This window comes from Sapajus apella, unplaced genomic scaffold (assembly GCF_009761245.1).
Source record: "Sapajus apella isolate SASKATOON/1434 unplaced genomic scaffold, GSC_monkey_1.0 scaffold66, whole genome shotgun sequence".
Lineage (NCBI taxonomy): Eukaryota > Metazoa > Chordata > Mammalia > Primates > Cebidae > Sapajus > Sapajus apella.
In genome coordinates this window covers 10,040,643-10,059,558 of record NW_022437006.1, presented here as the reverse complement: position 1 = coordinate 10,059,558, position 18,916 = coordinate 10,040,643, and the positions used below count along the sequence as shown (strand labels likewise).

General features: G+C 40.5%; 2 protein-coding genes across 5 annotated transcripts in view; one reads left to right on the top strand and one right to left on the bottom strand.

The window, feature by feature from the left end:
- Positions 1 to 2,341: 2,341 nt before the first annotated feature.
- LOC116530391 lies at positions 2,342 to 10,128 on the bottom strand. Its single transcript, XM_032248462.1, has 3 exons — positions 9,799 to 10,128; positions 9,150 to 9,544; positions 2,342 to 2,547 (listed from the first exon to the last, which is right to left on the bottom strand). Exons 1-3 carry the CDS (start codon positions 10,126 to 10,128, stop codon positions 2,424 to 2,426), a joined length of 849 nt encoding a protein of 282 aa, XP_032104353.1. The 3' UTR covers positions 2,342 to 2,423.
- The window catches only part of SCAF11 (SR-related CTD associated factor 11), a 78,660-nt gene continuing 69,266 nt past the window's right edge, over positions 9,523 to 18,916 (top strand). For 3 of the 4 annotated variants that reach the window (XM_032248389.1, XM_032248388.1, XM_032248385.1), the window contains exon 1: positions 9,523 to 9,841. The gene's annotated coding sequence lies outside the window, so the exon portion shown is untranslated. The remainder of the gene's footprint in view (positions 9,842 to 18,916) is intronic. The other variant, XM_032248386.1, reaches the window with a different exon arrangement.

The following is an 18,916-nucleotide window of genomic DNA, read 5'->3' as shown; positions in this document are numbered from 1 at the left end:
AATCATCCACCTCCTAACACTATCACATTGGTGACTAGTTTCAACATACAAATTCTGGAGATACTCAAACATTCAGTCCATAGCAGCTACCTAGACCAGCAGAGAGGGCAATCTAGAATGGGTAGTGAAGGAAGGAGATGATCAGCATAAATTATGGCCCCAACCTAATCAAACTCCACAGATTCTGCACAGCAAAAGAAACAGTCATTAGAGTGAATCGGCAACCAACAGAATGGGAAAAAATTTTTGCAGTCTACCTATCTGGCAAAGGGCTGATATCCAGAATTTACAAAGAACTAAAACAGATTTACCAGGAAAAAAACAAACAAGCCCATTCAAAAGTAGGCAAAGGATATGAACAGGCACTTTACAAAAGAAGACATATATGAGGCCAACAAACATATGAAAAAATGTTCAGCATCAGTGGTCATTAGAGAAATTCAAATCAAAACTACATTGAGATACCATCTCACGCCAGTTAGAATGGCGATCATTAAAAAATCTGGAGACAACAGATGCTGGAGAGGATGTGGAGAAATAGGAACACTTTTACACTATTGGTGCGAGCATAAATTAGTTCAACCATTGAGGAAGACAGTGTGGCGATTCCTCAAGGACCTAGAAATAGAAATTCCATTTGACCCAGCAATCCCATTACTGGGTATATATCCAAAGAATTATAAATCATTCTACTATAAGGACACGTGCACATGAATATGCACTGCAGCACTGTTTACAACAGCAAAGACCTGGAACCAACCCAAATGTCCATCGATGATAGACTGGACAGGGAAAATGTGGCACATATACACCATGGAATATTATGCAGCCATCAAAAACAATGAGTTCGTGTCCTTTGTAGGGACATGGATGAACCTGGAAACCATCATTCTCAGCAAACTGACACAAGAACAGAAAATCAAACACCACATGTTCTCACTCATAGGCGGGTGCTGAACAATGAGAACACATGGACACAGGGAGGGGAGCATCACACACTGGGGTCTGTTGGGGGGAAATAGGGGAGAGACAGCAGGGGGTGGGGAGTTGGGGAGATAGCATGGGGAGAAATGCCAGATATAGGTGAAGGGGAGGAAGGCAGCAAATCACACTGCCATGTGTGTACCTATGCAACAATCTTGCACGTTCTTCACATGTACCCCAAAACCTAAAATACAATAAAAATAAAATAAAATAAAAAAATTATGGTCCCAAGAGCAGCTTTCAAGGCTGTAATTAATCCCACCAACCTTCTTCTACTAAATTTATTGGAAGCGCAACAGAACTTTGGAAGAGCTGCTCCTAGATCTTATATTTAGAGAGGTAGACAGTAGTGGGTATCTTGCATGGTGTAGAGTAGATTTCCCCGAGTCCAGGACTGAGGCAGTCATTCCACCAAATGCTGAAAGTGTTCAAGGCTGACAACTCTCAACTGAATCCTTCACCAGGACTTACCCTCTGCTGAAGAGGGCCTCCTCACATTTCTATGTACAGCCAAAATGATTGGTCAACGAGATGGCATAGTCTTCAGAGTTCCCTATAGGAATGACTGAGGCCTCTGCTGGACTTCACTGTAGGTCAACTTCTTCCTTTGTCTAAGACTGCTTTCTTTATTCTCTCTCTAGGTGGATCCTAAGAGCACCTCCCAGTGAAATTTCTGCACTCTAATACTTTATGTCAAAGTGTTTCCCAGGGAATTTGACCTGTGACAGTTTCCTTTCCTCACATGTCCCTTAACTGCCAAGACCCTTACTACTGTAAATTTTTAAAAAACCGAAATGCTTAAATAATGAAGGGGACTTACTGGCTCACATAACTAGTCAGGTACCAGAATTTATTTGATCAGTGGCTTACCCATTTCAACAAGAAACTAGTTTTGCTCCACCTCCCTGCTAGGCCTTCCACAGAGGCAGCATTATTCCATAGATAAGCTAGTTCATGATAACAGGGTAGCTGCAGTAATTCCAGGTTTAAATTCTCACCTCTCATCATCCAAACGGAAGAGAGCAAGCTTTTAGTAGCTTTATCTGAAGAACAAGAAAGTCTTTCTCAGAGTCACCAGCTCTTCAAGTATTACTGATGCAAATTGACCAAAGGAATGTTTGGGTTTCCTAAACTATCCACTGCAGCAAGAAGTGTAGGATTACCTTGAATGGTCTAAAATAGCCAGGGCTGATTCCTGGAATTGGTGTCATGTTTTAATCCTTACCCGCCCCCCACAATCACATGACTAGTACACAAGGGGTTAGAATGGAAGGGATGTTGTAGAGGCAAACTCTATTGGTTTGCTAGGGCTGCCATAAAACAAACAAACAAACAAACAAAACAAAACAAAACAAAACAAAACAAAAAAAACATAGACTGGTAGGGTTCAACAAACAGAAATTTACTTTCTCACAGTTCTGGAGGCTCGAAGTCCAAGATCAAGATGTTGGCAGGACTGCTCCTTCTGAGGACTCTCTACTTAACGTGTAGATGGTTGTCTTGTCTCTGTTTTTATATGGTCTTCCTTCTGTGTGCACACATCTGTGTCTGTATCCCCTCTTCCTATAAGGACATCAGTCATATTAGATTGAGGCCTACCCTAAAGAGTTCATTTTAGAACAATCACCTCTTTAAAGATCTTATCTCCAAATATGGTTACGTTCTCAGTTACTGGAAATTAGGGCTTCAACACATGAATTTCAGGGAACACATTTCAGCCCATAATGCCAACCCAACGTCGGCATCAATGACATATTAATTATGTTCATCTGTTTGACTGTTGCACTAAATTGTAATTTCTTTATGGGCACGGACAACATGCCTAGGATAGAGCCCAGTACACAGCAGGTACCAATATGAGATAATTGCTTGCTGAGGACTATAAAGAGTTCATTGTAGGCTGGGTGCAGTAGCTCATGCCTGTAATCCCAGCACTTTGGGAAGCCGAGGCAGGAGGATCATTTGAAGTCAGGAGTTTAAGAACAGACTAGCTAACATGGCAAAACCCCATCTCTACTAAAGATAGAAAAATTAGCCAGGTGTGGTGGTGTATGCCTAAAGTCCCAGCTACTCCGGAGGCTGAGGCAGGGAAAATTGCTTGAACCCAGGAGGCAAAAGAGGTGGCAGTGAGCCGAGATCATGTCACTGCCCTCCAGCCTGGGTGATGGAGGGAGACTTCATCTCAAAAAAAAAAAAAAAAAAAGAGTTCATTTTATTTGGCACTTATGAGGTCACAGTGACTTTTTCCAGATCAGACTTGACAATATTAAAATTAAAACTTTCTTATAACAAAAGCTACCATAAGCAAAGTCCAAAGATCATTATGAAAGAAAAAATAGTACCTGCCCATATGGAACGCTGTATGTGTTAAGAGTTGTAATACACAAGGGATCATATAGACAGATCAGAAAAGGATAAAAACTCAATACAAAAATACAACAATTACTATAAATAGTCCAAAATCATATGAAAGGAATTCAACCCCACTAGTAGTCAGCAAAAAGCTAATTGAAACAACAGAGAGCATTTAATGCTTATCAGACTGACAAAAATTTAAGATTTATGCATTAGTCCTGGCAAGAGAGTGGGAAATGGGTTTCTTCTACATTTAGATTGGAGTATGAACTAAAATAATTCTAGAGTAAAGATAATCTGGCAGTGTGTCAGTCATAACAGCATTAGCTATAAGTAACTGCAAACCCAACTCAAACAAAGTTACTTATTAAGTCACATAACTCAAAGTCTAGACACAGCTGTATTTAGGTTACCTAAATGGTATCATTAAAACCTAGTTGTTTTTCATGTCTTACTTTTGTCCTCCAAGGAGAAGTCATTCTCAGAAAGTATATCTGTTTGTGAAGGGAGCTTACATATTCACATTGACAAGTCCAGCACAGAACAAATGTCTTTGATCTAATTCTGCTTGGCTTGAACTGAATCACGTGCCCATCCCTGAACTACAGACCATTAAAACTAATGGGTTACTATATTCTTTTTTTTTTTTTAAGATGGAGTTGCACTCTTGTTGCCCAGGCTGGAGTGCAATGGTGTGATCTTGGTTCACCACAATCTCTGCCTCCCAGGTTCAAGTGATTCTGCCTCAGCCTCCTGAGTAGCTGAGATTACACGCATGCACCACCATGCCCAGCTAATTTTTTGTATTTTTAGTAGAGACAGGGTTTCTCCATGTCAGTCAGGCTGGTCTTGAACTCCCGACCTCAGGTGATCTGCCCACCTTAGCCTCCCAAAGTGCTGGGATTACAGGTGTGAGCCACCACGCCCAGCCAGGGTACTATATTCTTATTAGCCAGTTCTGAATCAAAGTCCAATGTGTAAGCTAATGGAGGACCCCATTCCATTTGTAACCCACAGATTAAGAGAGGAAGAAGACTAATTCATCTAAGGAAAACTGTTACCAAAAAAAACCAACAAAACAACAAAACATAAAACCTCACACCTCTCTACAGGCAGTATCTATTAAAATATATTTTTAAAAGCACATATGTAGGATTTTAACAATCTCACTTTTAGGATCAATTCTATACAAAAATGCATAATTTTTAAAAGATATACATATAAGGATATTTATTCTAGCATCACTTGTAATGACACAAAATCTGGAGAAATCTGTATTGTCAATAGAAAAGTTTCAAAAATTATGATAGAAGAGGCCAAGTGTGTGGCTTACATCTGTAATCCCAGTGCTTTGAGAGGCTGAGGTAGGAGGATCACTTGAGGATCCAGGAGCTGGACACCAGCCTGGGCAACACAGCAAGACCCTGTTTCTATTAAAAATAATTAAAAAAAATTAGCCAGGCATGGTGGCTCATGCCTGCAGTCTAAGCTACTGGCAAAGCTGAGGCAGGAGGATCACTTGAGTCTAGGAATTTGAGCCTGCAGTCAGCTATGATCATACCTGGATGATGACAGAGCAAGATTTCAAAAAAATAATTATGGTCAATTAATACTATATAATATTATGTAGCTAGTTAAAATAATGGTCTAAATATTTATAATTAACCGTTGAGTTAGAAGAAGTTGCAGAAAAACATATGTAGTGTGATTATTTGTCAAAATAAAAATAAAAACCACATATATGTTTCTAAAACACATTAGAAAAAATATTGAGAGAAACATCAATCTTTTACATTGGTTTTGTCTAGGACTGGGATAAAGAGAAGAAAATGATCTTTTTCTTTATATACTTCTGAATAAATTCTATATAGTTCTGTATTGTTACAATTGTTAAAATGAATGCTTATTACCTTTTAAAAACAGTAAACAGAAACTGAAATGAAAAAGTTTTAGAATTTTAATTGTTTTAAAACCTGGAGCAAAGAGACATAGGTTAGCTTTCAGTAAAGGAGGCATTAAACATATCGAAGGCAGACTAACTCATGGATCCACATCCTGAGGGGATAGAAGGGATCTGTTTCAGAGCAGAGTCCCAAATGTACTAGGGCTGTGACGGCTTCACTGTTCCACAGGGAAATGTAAACAAACAGAATAGTATTTCATAAAATTTAGTTTTTTGGGTGAAAATGCATTTCTTTTAAGAAATCATGGTGACAAAAGATGGAAAGACTTTACAAATATATACTGTTACTTGTCAAGAGTAAAAAGTTACCAGCCCTGTATCTGTTTTCAGACTGATAGAAATGTGAATGGCCTATAAATCCCAATGTCTGAAAAAACCAGATCTATGGCACAAGTAGAAAGCTAAGCCATACCGAGTATTCCATTATTGGAACACTAAGCACGTGCGAGTTATTTATACCCTACTGCTCAAGGTCATCACTGAGGTCTGACTGCAAAAATTCAAAAAATTGCAACCTCAGTTATAAATGGGTTAAACAAGGGAACAGAAAATTCTTCTGTGATAGAGGAAAACAAGTATGCATGGATGTACACAGTTCTAGATAGACTTTGTTGGTAAAAGGAAAGAAGTTGAGGAGTTTCTCTCTTATAATGACTGTGGTGAGATCGTTTGCTGAGTTCAGGGTTAAGGAGCTCAGCAGGAGTGATTGTGAGGTTGAGACTTGAGGGGAACAATAAACATGTAGAAGAGGTGCTATCGGGAATGGAAGATCAACCTGAGTGTGTACTAGAGTCTTCAAATTTGGAATAATACCTGTCTGAATTTGGTTTGGGTTACCTGCTCTTTAATGAAATTGTCTTTGGTTCCTGTATTAGGGTTCTCCAGAGCGAGTTCTTCCTGTCTCAAAAAAAGTATTGTACATTAATACTATGTAATATTATGCAGCTAGTTAAGAGAATGGGCTAGATATTTATAAGGAATTGTTGAGTTAGAATTGAAGAAAAATATATACGGTGTGATTATTTATAAATATACAAATGAAAACCTTTATGTGTTTTAAAACATTAGAAAAAGTATTGGGAGAAACTTCAATCTATTAACATTGGTTTTGTCTAGGAGTGGGATAGGGAGAAGAAAACAATTATTTTTCTTTACATACTTCTGAGTATATTTTACATACTTCTGTGTTGTTTGAATTGTTAAAACAAATGCTTATTACCTTTAAAAAAAAAAGTAAATAGAAACTGAAATGAAGAAGTAGACTGCAGCAAAGAGAACTACTAGGATATATAGATATATGACAGGGGATTTATTAGGGGAATTGGCTCATGTTTTTCAATCCAGTATACTTGTACCATGATTTCCTCCCTTAATTTGAATTTTACATTGTATTCTATTTATAATAGTTAAATTAAAATAGCAGTTATTTCTGACAAAGCTCCATCAAAATCAATATGTTGATTATCAATTTTAAAGATGCCACTGTGGATTTCTGTTGCTGTGATACAGGATTGGTATTTTAAGTTCCTGGTAAAGTGCAACACACCAAGCGGACATTCAGTTGAAGGCTGTTTTATGATGCATATCATTTGTGCTTTTTACAGTTAAAATCAAATCTAAAATGTTGACAGTGATGGTTGGTATATCAACTTTACTCCTCCATTTTATAGCTCATCTTTTACTGATTTAGAAGTCTGTACCTCTTTATTATATTGTAAGTTTTAAAAATATGACATCATAGAGACTAAATCTTTACGTGCAAACATAATGAGGAGGATGTTGCTTATACAGAAATACACATGGTCTTTTCTCTGGGGAGATTATTACAAACCACCACTCTCCTATTTGCACATGAAAGTAGAAACCAGCAGGGCACTGTGGCTCACACCTATAATTCCAGCAATTTGGAAGGCCAAGGTGGGCGGATCACAAGGTCAAGAGATCAAGATCATCCTGGCCAACATGGTGAGACCCCGACTATACTAAAAAAGAAATACAAAAATTAGCTGGGTGTGGTGGCACATGCCTGTAATCCCAGAAAGCAAGCAGAAACCACAATGACATTAAAAGTATTTTTCCTTAAGACATGCTCACATGATATCTAGGAGGCCAACAGTAAAAACGTGAAAACTGAATTCTCTTTTAGGAAATAAATACATCAAAACACTTGGCATCTTTTAGTTTTGATGAAACTAAAATTGTTGTTATCAATTTAAAATAGTGTTCTACTTGGCAGATTTTATCATTTGGGCTTTAAATTTTGAGAAAGAACATTTTCCTAAAACAAAACTGAGATTTTTAAAAATATAAAACATACACAGAAGAATGTTGCACCAGCAGTCCACATCAGGAGTTACACTCCTAAGGCAGGACTCTAGAGTGAATCCTAGAGATTGCATAGGTAACCTAGAGATTGTAAAGCTACACCTTATTCTGTTGGATGGCTCGTGTTGATCTGGTTATATCTTTCCACGCTAATTTTCTTAACAATCATCCTTTATAATCATTCTTTATATCAAATAATATATATTCTGTACTATTTGCTCTGATTGTGACAGGGAAAGGTTCTTCGTAAGAATTTTGTTCTTCCATCAGAAGAAAGTATTTTAACGCCTCTAGACCATTTTTCCCTCAAATATCCCAAATATAGTAAAGCCATCTAAATTCCCAAACCCCATATAAAAAACAGTACACTGTAAAACTCCAAAGACTTTGAAAGCGACAAGGCTGCCACTCATGTGTTCCTCCAGCAAGTGCCAGGCGCTGTTATGAAAGTGATAAGATACTGTTCCAATCCTCACAGTGTTAGACAGTGAGCAGACTCAACAGAATGCGTATGATGAGACTGCCAGAAAAGCGACGTCCTCAGGGCAGGAGGAGGGGACGCGGCATCTGCGCGGATGCGGCAGAGAAGCGGCCTGACCGGTGGACCGAGGAAAAGTGAGGAGGAAACATCCCGGGCAGGGGTCAGCTTGGCTGGGAGAGTGCAGCGCGCTCCGACAGGAAAAACGGGGGCAGCGACAGGAAAATGTGTGAGCGTGCGGATGAAAGCGACTGGGACCTGGGTGAGCCGCGCGCAGGGAGCAGAGCATAGTCCCGCGGGAGCAGCAAGAAGGACAATGGCGTGGGCAGGAGGACTGGAAGGACTGCTGGTAGAAGATGAGGGACACTGAGGGCAGGCAGGGCAACCGGGAGCTTGCTGCAGTCGACGAGAAGAGAAACTAGGAGATTGAAAAGTTAGTGACTTTGAAAAAGCCAAAATACTTCTGAGGTAAAACAAAACATTTAACCCGCCGGGAAGGAGTGGAGTATGGCACATGGGTCACTAACCACAAAGCAGAGGTCTTTAAAGTAAATCATAATCAAGTTTTTGTTGTTGTTTGAGACAGGGTCTCACTTTGTCACCCAGGCTGAAGTGCAGTGGCGCGATTTCGGCTCACTGCAACCTCCGCAGCCCACCTCAGCCTCCAGAGGAGCTGGAACCACCGGCGCGCGCCTCCACGGCCGGCTAATTTTATTTTTTGTAGAAAGGAGGACTACGTTGCTCAAGCTGGTCTCGAACCCCTGGGTTCAAGCGACTTGCCAGCCTCGGCCTCCAAAGTGCTGGGATTACAGGCGAGAGCCACCGCGCACCTGGCCCAAATCTAATTTTGTGATGTGGGATTAAGACGTGGTAAAGCCCCTAGGCTCGGCCAATCAGGAAAGCTATGCCCTCAGCATCTAAAAAAAATGCCCACCAGAAAGGAAGAAAGGTGCCGACTCTTCACCCCGCGGGCTGCATCTGGTGGGCAACGCCGCCAGGTAATCCACTGCAAACATACGGACACTCTTTTCAGCATCAGATTACCATAAAGATAGAAGAGCACACCCCACGCAAAATCCTTCCTGTCCAGTCCCTTTAAAGCCTCTTTCATTGTCCTCCGCGACGCAGCCCGTAAAGCCGCCAAAGGAACTCTGAAGCCAAAGTCCACGCGCGGCGCATGCGCACCCTCTGCGGTGTGGGCGGAGGGCGGGGCGGGAAGGACGTTTCCCAGAAGGCGCTTCCATCGCAGCTGCCCTTCCTCCCGCTCTCAGGCCTCGTGACGTGACTCCACCCACCACACTCCTCGGTCGCAAACAGCAGTTTGCCAGCGCCCCCCTGCGGTCTGGCTGGGTGCTGCGGACGTGCACGCAGGGCCAGAGTGCGCGAGTAGGCAGAGTGCTGCGAGTCTGGCCGCCGCCGTCGTCACCGTAGCGCGCCGACTGGGAGCCCAGCGGAGCGAGGGAAGGGAGGAGGAGGGAGACGCGCGAGGAGGGGAGGGAGGAGGCTAGACAAGGCGGGGTGAGGGGGAGCAGCGGTGGCGCAAGCCTCGCGGAGCAGCGCAACCTGGGTAGCTGCCGCCTCTGGACCGGGCCACCGGAGTCAGTGTCCCAGAGACCCTGTAACCCCTCAAAGCGGACGCAGGAGTCCATGTTGGGGAACTTGGCGGCGGATTGACTGGGACCTGTAAACCTACTGTGGGGCCGCCGCCGGACCGAGCGCCTCGACTTCGGCCTGAGGTAAACACGGGCCGACCCGCGGGGTGGATGGGCTTGGGCAGCTGTCGGGGCGAGGCCAGGGTTAGAGGCCGGCGCAGAGCGCTGGAGCTGGCCTGGAGCGACGCGAGAACTGACAAAGTTTCGGAATCTCGCGCGGCCCGGGCGGTGTCGAGCGCTGGGAGGAAAGTTGGAGCTGCCTCTCCAGGTGGGGGAGGCTGCGGCCGGGAGGGCCCCTTTCCCTGGCTGCCCCGCGAGGGAGGCCCGGCTCTGGGCCGCCGCGGCCGCCTCTCTGTCGCACTCCGTCCCATTTCCTCCTTGTGGCCTACGCGCCTCCCGCCGCCTTAGCTGGCGATGCCTGTCCCCGCCCGGGTGCAGGGTCCTGCGGGGGGAGAAGGGGATCCACGCCAGAACCGCCGCAGACACTCTCCTCCCTGCAGTGGAAACGTGTCTTGCTGAGCTTCCGGGCACTCCCGACCCCGGTATCGGCTTTTCTTGGGAGACTTTGGTCCCGAGCGTCCAAGCCCGCTTGTGAAACCAAACTTTACTACGCTGTGACCTCTCAAGTGCACGAATGGGGAAGAACCGGCGCTTCTAAGCATCAGCCTTTTCACTGGGTGCTCTGAACTACAAACTATTCTCCAACCCCCAATGTTTTAAACTCGCTGCCTGGGCTGACAACTACCGGGCCTGGAAATCTAAATTTAGCCTAATCCGTCGCCCCTTCTCAGACCTAGGAATTTTGAGTCATTAATAAGATTTCTTATCGATGTAACATGTATTTTGAAAAATTGTTTCAAAGTAGACGCCTAGTTTAGAGTACTTGATTTAGACATTCACAGATTCAAATGTTGAGTTTTGAAATACCCCCAGTATATTTCCGTAGGGTATTACATAAGTGCCTACCAGTTGAGTGTTTTTCATTCATTTTGGATTACATTTTGGCCAACACACTACCAGTGAACTAAGATACTTAGCAAAAATGCTGAAAAATGTTTTTAATGCGTTGTGTAGTAAATGCTGATGTTAAGTTTTCTCCGATTTGGGAATTTCCCCCGTATGTTGGGAAATGCTTGTTAATAGGTGCATTATTTTTTCATTTTAAAAGAAAAATGAATTTATACGTATGACTACCTATCTCAGCAGCAGAATATCAGGGCAGTACATTTTAAAATAACGATTGGTTTTTGCATTTTATTATTGTATTAAAGTTTTGACACGTAATTAAGTCTGTTTCTAAACAATTGCTTTCTCTTTCCTGTTTGGCAGTTGGCTTGATCATCTCACTATTTTGGTCAAAAGATGCAAGAAAAACTTTATGGGCCTTTTGTTTTTGTTGTTTCAACTGATTGGGCAAGAGAAATGAAATCTTTAAACTTTTGTATTGCTTTTGTTTTATATTCTATCGAATAATCTGAATTTATATTTTTTATGCAATGTGAGTTTTTAAGAAATACTAGTTCTCAGGGTAGCTGCATTTTAGCCATAATATTTTTTGGTGCTTGCAAATATTTTAACAGTCATTCACTTTTTCACATTCAAATAGTGACTTTTTGCCTGAGAGTTTGAGTACATTTTAAAATTTCATTGGGGTAAAATTTGAATGTTTGTTTACTGTAAGTATACTTGTGGTTTAAAGACATTTTTCAATATAAAAGGGAAGAAAACTAGAAGAAAATGTAAAATTTCTAAATATGTTGCCTGAAAAAATGTCATGGAGAAAATTTTAAGGAGAATTTTTTTTTTTTCTGTTAATGTCTTCATGTGGTAATGGGGACAGTGTGTTAAGATGGAAACTTTTCAAGAGTTACTCAGCTCCCCATCGTCCTTTGGCACCAACTAGAGCTTAAGACAGTTTTCTTGAAAACCTGTGGTTTTATTCAGCAGAGATAGGATGAATCAGTGCAGTTATATGATACTGTTGATTCATCATCAATAACATCTTTTAGTAATAAGGAAGTACAGTATTATACTATCCATCAACTTAATACTGAACTTTTAAGGTATATCAGAGATAGTTGTAGTGCCTTAATTAAAGAGGGTGGCAGGCATAAAAGGAATAAAAAGAAAGTCAACTGTAGAATAATTTTTATTGTAACGTCCCTTTAGCAAAGCTCTGCCCTCGTCTGCTCTTGTCTTTTAATGATGTTAATTGTGTCTTGACTTACCTTGCCCAGTGAAATAAAGAAACTTAAAACCCATATTTTTATTAGTCTGCCCCCCAAAATAAATTAATAGCTTTGCACCATGTCTTGCTTCTGAGCAGTAGTAACTGTTAGTACTACTGAGTAGAGCCCAGAGTTAAAATATCCGATATCATTCTTTTACTATTCTCAAAAGTCATCTTTGTATTGTATTTTTTTTAAGTTCTGGCTATGAACTTTATGAATTCCTGGTACATAGACACATTAGAAATTCAATGCAGAATGTAAAAACACAACCACTATTTTGCTTGCAGAATAACTTCCTAAAAAGTCACTGTGACCTTTGCCAATCTACAGTCTTTAACGCTCCATAGACAGAATGATCCTGATAAAATGTCAGGTCATGTAACTTCTATTCTCAAATGGCTTTCCTTCTCAATCATAGTAAATTCCATACTATTATGGCCAACAAGGCCCTATGATTTGAGTCTCTTCTTCCTCTCTGACTCCAATCTCCTTTCCCCTAAGTTATTGTGGTCTCCTCTAACTACTGTGTAGAAAACAACAGCCTTCCCCCCATCTCCTCAATATTTACTATCTATTTTTACACCAGATTTTTCTCCATAGCCTTTATCATTTTGCAACATACCGCATAATCTACTAACTCTGTTTATTGTGTATTTTCTTCACTGTAATGTATCTTCTGTGAGATCAGCATTTGTCAGTTTTGGTCACTGTTTTGCCCCTAAACACCTGAACAATGCCTTACATGTAAGTTAATGAATTAACTTGCTTTCAGCTATAAACGTTACAAATAATGATTGTGGTTTGAAACTTAATAGACTAAGCAAGTCTCAATCTGTGGCATAAAGTGCCAGGTTACTTATATCCATGCACATGGGCCATGTTCATTTGAGGGGTCCATGTTTTTTTGTTGTTGTTGTTGGTTTTGTTTTTGCTTTCAGATAGCATCTCACTCTTGTCTGCCAGGCTGGAGTACGGTGGTGTGATCACAGCTCTCACTATAGTGCCCAGGCTGGTCTCAAACTCCTGGGCTTAAGTAATCTTCCCACCTTGGCCTTCCAGAATGCTAGGATTACAGGAATAAACCAACACACCCAGTCCAAGGGTTCTATGTTTTTAGAGGAGTATGACGTTATGTGACCTTGAAACTATCATTTGTCTTAATATAGAAGGAACTAAGAATGCCTTAGCTAAGAATAGAGCAGTGTATTAGTCTGTTTTCACCCTGCTGATATACCTGAGACTGGGAAGAAAAAGGTTTAATAAGACTTACAGTTCCACATGACTGGAGAGGCCTCAGAATCATGGCGGGAAGAGAAAGGCACTTCTTGCATGGTAGTGGCAAGAGAATATGAAGAAGATGCAAAACCAGAAACCCCTATTAAAACCATCAGATCTTGTGAGACTTATTCACTACCATGAGAACAGTATGGGGGAATGACCCCCATAATTCAAATTATTTCCCACCGGGTTGCTCCCACAACACATGGGAATTATGGGAGTACAATTCAAAATGAGATTTGGATGGGGACACAACCAAACCATGTCAAGCAGTATAACTATCTTATTGTTAAAAATGTAATTTGGAAGCCATATTTATTTCCTTTAGCTCCAGAAGGCAGAACTAGGATTGCGATGATGTGTATTGAAAGGGAGGAGAGAGGTAGCAAGAGATCTGGGAGAAGTAGGAGGCTTCTTCAGTAGTCTGAGAGAGATGAGGATAACTTAAATTAGGATCATAATTGTGGGGATGTGCTCAGTGGATGGGATTTGAGACCAGCAGGCCTCAGTAGATTGAAAGTGAGTGAGAAATAAATTTCAAAGATTACTTCTGGGTTGCACTCCTGGGTTGGTAGTGGTACCGGATAAGGAACAGAGCTCTTTTTGGTTTTGACATATCAGGCTTAAGGTACCTTTGGAGTTTTCAGGTAGAAATTTCTGTAAGCAATTAGATATATGATTCTAAAATTCAGAGGAGGAGTACGGGCTGGACATGGAAAACTGGAGTCACCCATACAGGTGATTGGAACTATAGATATGGATGAAATTGCCTAGGGGAGGAAATATAGGTTGGAGTAAAAAAAAGCCTAGGATGGAATCACAATGAGCTCTAAGATTTAAAAAAGTTTGCTAGAAGATTGTGAGCTCCCAGAGAAGACTGTGAAGATCAGAGAAGTAGAGGGTAAACGGGGTGTTACAGAAACCAAAGGAGGAGAGTGTTACAAGGAGAGAGATGTCAAGGAGAGAGAGTTGGGTCAAGTGTTGATAAGAGTTGGATAAGGTAAGAACTAAAAAAATTTTTGTTGACTCTAACGATGTGAAGCTCATTGCCCTTTTGAACAAGCAGGACAGTAAGGTTCTTACTTTGAAACTGCTGCTTCTGTAATTGCTTAAAAGTTTTGAAATCAAAGTTTCAGAAATTATCACCCATTTTACAGAAGACAGCTAATGTTTATCAGGTATTTACTATGTGTCAGCCACTCTGTTGTAGACATTTTACGTATGTTTTCATTTGATCTTTTTAGTAGCCTTGCAATGTTGAATGTCTTAGTTCATTTTGCAGTGATGAGTCTGGGGCTCTGGAGAAGTTAAATGACTTGTTAAGTGTCAGAGAAGTTGCCAAGTATCTATACATTTCTTTTACCCTAGACTTCTCAGATGTATTTTTAGAGGTGTATTTTTGTTGTAATTTTGACAATAAGGTAAAAATTAATTGTTTTTTTTTCTTTTTCTTTTTCTTTTTTTTTTTTTTTATATAGGTTTAAGAATCAGTCAGACCTGGTTTTGAACTCTGGTTGTCCTGGATGACTGTCACCTTTTATAGCTGGGTCCATCTGACTTTCAGCCTTTAGTTGTTTATTATATTAGTTGCCTCTCAACCTCTAGATCAGTGCTGTCCAGCAGACAGTTCTTTAATGATGGAAGTGTTCTGAATCTGTATTGCCCAGTATAGTAGTTGGTAGTGATGTGGCTATTGAGCACTTGTAACAATGGCAGTGCAGTTGAGGTACTAAATAGTGGTTATTGTATTGGATGATGCAGATATAGATCAAAGGTCATTGAGAATCTTCTAAATAATAAAGCAGGGTCTTATAAAAAGAAGAGATGAAAATACATACTGTTCTTCATTTGAAAGGAACACTGCTTTATCTGCCGTAAGTGAATTTTTATAGGTAACTGTAAAAAAAATTCTTAAACTTTCAGAAAAGTCCGTAGTACAGTACAAAGAACTTTTCCCCCTTGAGTCATTTGAGAGTTAGTTGTAGAATCCCACTTAAGTTCCATGTACTCTACAAAGACCTTTTTCCTCCTAAACCAGTTGAGAGTAAGTTGCATGTACAGTCTCATCACCTCACACAAATACAAGGACTTTCTGTTGTAAAACTGCAGCATAATCACCAAAATTAGGAAATCGACATGGTATGGTGGCTCACACCTCTAATCCAGCACTTTGGGAGACAGAAGCAGTAGGATCACTTGAGCCTAGGAGTTTGAGACCACCCTGGGCAACATAGTGAGACCTTGTCTCTACAAAAAAGAAACAAAATTAGCTAGGTGTGGTAGCAAGCACCTGTGGTCTCAGCTACTCAGGAGGCCGAGATGGATCACTTGAGCCCAGGAGGTCGAGGCTGCAGTGAGCTAAGATTGTACCACTGCATTACGGCCTGGACAACACAGCAAGACCCTGTCTCAAAAAAAAAAAAAATCAAGAAATTAATCTTGCTATATTGTTAGAATCTAACCTCAGACCCCATTCAAATTTTGCCAATTTCCACAGTGGTTTCCTTTGTAACAAAAGAATTCAGAATTCTGTGTTACATTTAACTGCAATGTCTTTTTAGACTCCTTTAACCTGGAACAGCCCCTCAGTCTTGACTTTCATGACCTTGTTGGTACTCTTTAAAGCTTATAAATTAGTTCTGTTGCAAAATGTCTCAGTTTGAGTTTGATACTTCTTTTTTTTCATACCTAGTTTTTTTCATGTGTAGTTTTCTTTCTCTAGGATGCCAGATATTTCCTTATGGTTAGATTAAGATTGTATACTATTTGACAGTAATGATGCTGTGTTTTTCTCATTGTGTCCCATCAAACGGCATATAATTTCTGTTTGTCTCATTACTGATGATGTGCACTTTGATAACTTGATTGAGGTAGTGTCACCCAAGCTTCTTCACTGTAAAGTCACTTTTGCCCCATTAGTAATTAACATGCATTTTGTGGAAAAGTATTTTAAGACTGTATAAATAGTCCATTCCTTATGAAACTTGCCATTTATTTATTCCGAAAGGGTCTCAGCTTTGGCCAATGAAAGCCCTTCAAGCTAGTTTCTGTTTTCTTTTGAGTTGCTCTTCACACTTCCTTTTTTTTTTTTTTGAAGTGGAGTCTTGCTTTGTCACCTAGGCTGGATAGTGTGGTGATCTTGGCTCACTGCAAACTCTGACTCCCAGGTTCAAGCGATTCTTGTGCCTCAGCCTCCCATGTAGCTGGGATTACAAGCATGGGCCATTACACCTGGCTGAATTTTGTATTTTTAGTAGATACAGGGTTTTGTCATGTTGGCTGGTCTTGAACTCCTGACCTCAAGTGATCCACCTGCCTTGGCCTCTCAAAGTGCTGGGATTATAGGTGTGAGCCACCACACCCGGCTACTTCCTTACTTTTGACATAAGAAAACAAAGCTCATTTTGTACTTTCCCTGCCCCGGCACTGGAATCAAACATTTCTCCAAAGATTGGTTGCTTTTAGTGGAGAAAAATGTCTGGAAAACAAGACTTGGATGCTCTAATTTCAGTATCTGTGTGTAGAAAACCATGACTTGGTACCAATTTCTCCTTTCTCTGATTTCAGTCCACAAGATTTGTCCTCATTTTCTCCATTGCCAAATTTATAACTCCCTTCTAATGAGGAGAAATCTGACTCATTATCCTTACTTACTAAATTTGATCAATTCCCTACATGTGGCCAATTTCCCATTGCCTTTGCTGTTCTGTACCTTCTTTGCATAACTTTTTTCTCTACTTAGGCTCTGACATCCTGTCCTGGGATGCACCCCTTACTCCATACTTCTTAGATACCCTATACTGAAGATTTTACCATTCTGCTTGAGCTTTAATGCCTTAATCTGGGTTCCCTCACTATTCCTAACATGGATATTTTACTCACTATCTTGGGCTTCAGTGCCTCCAGCCAGAATAGCAGCATATAGACATGTTCTTTTAAAGTTTATGCTTCTTTTTGTAGATTATTATACCAACACTTTTAGTGAAAATTTTAAGTGTTCTCAAGAAATTTAAATCCTCTTGAGTAAATGTAAACCCTCTTGAGACTCTCACATCTCTATTAGGGATAAGACTAAACTTCTTCCTTTTTTACCCTTTCTTTTACCCTAGACTTCTCAGATGTACTTTTAGAGGAAGCTTTTTGTTGTAATTTTGACAATAAGGTTAAAAATTAGTTCATTTTTTTTTCCTCCTTTTTCTTTTTTGTATATAAGTTTAGGAATCAGTCAGACCTGGCTTTGAATTCTGGTTGTCCTGGATGACTATCACCTTTTATAGGTGACCTAATCAATATCTCCATTTCCTCACCTAACTTTTAAGTAACGTTTATCGAGGTCCAGTGGTGGTAACCACTAACTCTGTCTCTGTTCATACTCTTAAGTTAGCTTTGTTTAGTGGGCGATTTTTAAGCATTTTTAATGTAGTGTTCTGTTCAATTTTGATGGTGTTTTAATTTTTTTAATGTACCGTGTTGTGGTACGTTGAGGATTAAATGTGGAAAGGCATGCCAGAATATTTAGTTCATTGTACAGTATACTCATTGTGAGTATATTGTAAGCATTCACTCTACCTGTAGTTCTGAATTCCAGGTTTGTTGATATCTATATGTCCATTAGGTCTGTGCTCCAGGGGAACTTAGTCCTTATTAGGCCTTGTTTATTGATATCCAGTCGTTTTTCCATTTTCTCCTAACTAGTTTCCTGTGCTTTCCATCCGCACCCGCTAGCTCACCTTTCTGTTACTGCATGAAGCTCAAAATCCCGAATTTAAACATCTCATAAACCATTTTCAAAACAAATAAATGGGAGAGTGGTGGACTTCAAGTCTGCCTAAGGAAACACAAAGTCCTAACTTGGACTTAAGTACCTTAAAGTTTTTGCACTTTATTATCATTATTTTTCTTACTCTCCTCTGTCATTAGTTAACTCCCCCACTGGTATATTTAAAAAATGTCTTAGGAACTCTTTGCCTATTTCTCACATTTGGCACTTAGCATATGCTATGTTGTTCATCTTCTATATCCTATGTCTCTAGGTCTACTCTTTGTACCAGGAAGGGATACAGTATCTTAATCTGTCTTTATATTCCAATACCAAGTTCAGTTCCCTGGCCCCAGTAGTTATTTAGCACTTAAACCAAAACAGAAATACAGACATTAAAGAGAGCAGCCAAAACAACACTGTTTTGAAAATTCTCTAGGATCAGTGAAACAGTTTACAAATGATAGGTTTTGTTTTTCTGTTTTGTTTTTGAGACAGAGTCTCATTCTGTCACCCAGGCTGAAGTGCAGTGGCACGATCTCGGTTCACTGCAACCTCTGCTTCCCAAGTTCAAGCAATTCTCCTGTCTCAGTCTCCTTAGTAGCTGGTGTTACAGGCGTGCACTACCGCACCCAGCTAATTTTTGTATTTTAGTAGAGATGGAGTTTTGCCATGTTGGCCAGGCTGATCGCTGATCTTGAACTCCTGACCTGAAGTGATCTGCACATCTCAGCAGTGGGCACCTCCTGAAGTGCTGGGATTACAGGCATGAGCCACCTCACCTGGACCTGATAGGTGATTTTTTTAATGTAAATATACTTGTAATGCTGTTTTGTATACCTAGGTGGCTTGTCAAGAAGAATGCTTCTATAAACTGTTATAATGGGGAAT

Excerpts from the sequence above, each read along its gene's own strand:
- LOC116530391 (XM_032248462.1), bottom strand. The coding sequence starts at position 10,128 with ATGGGACGGAGTGCGACAGAGAGGCGGCCGCGGCGGCCCAGAGCCGGG. Across the intron at positions 9,545-9,798 it reads GGTCCGGCGGCGGCCCCACA|TCGGCGCGCTACGGTGACGA; the intron begins GTAGGTTTACAG and ends CTGGGCTCCCAG. Across the intron at positions 2,548-9,149 it reads TGTGCTCTTCTATCTTTATG|GAAGAGGGGATACAGACACA; the intron begins GTAATCTGATGC and ends ATGTCCTTATAG.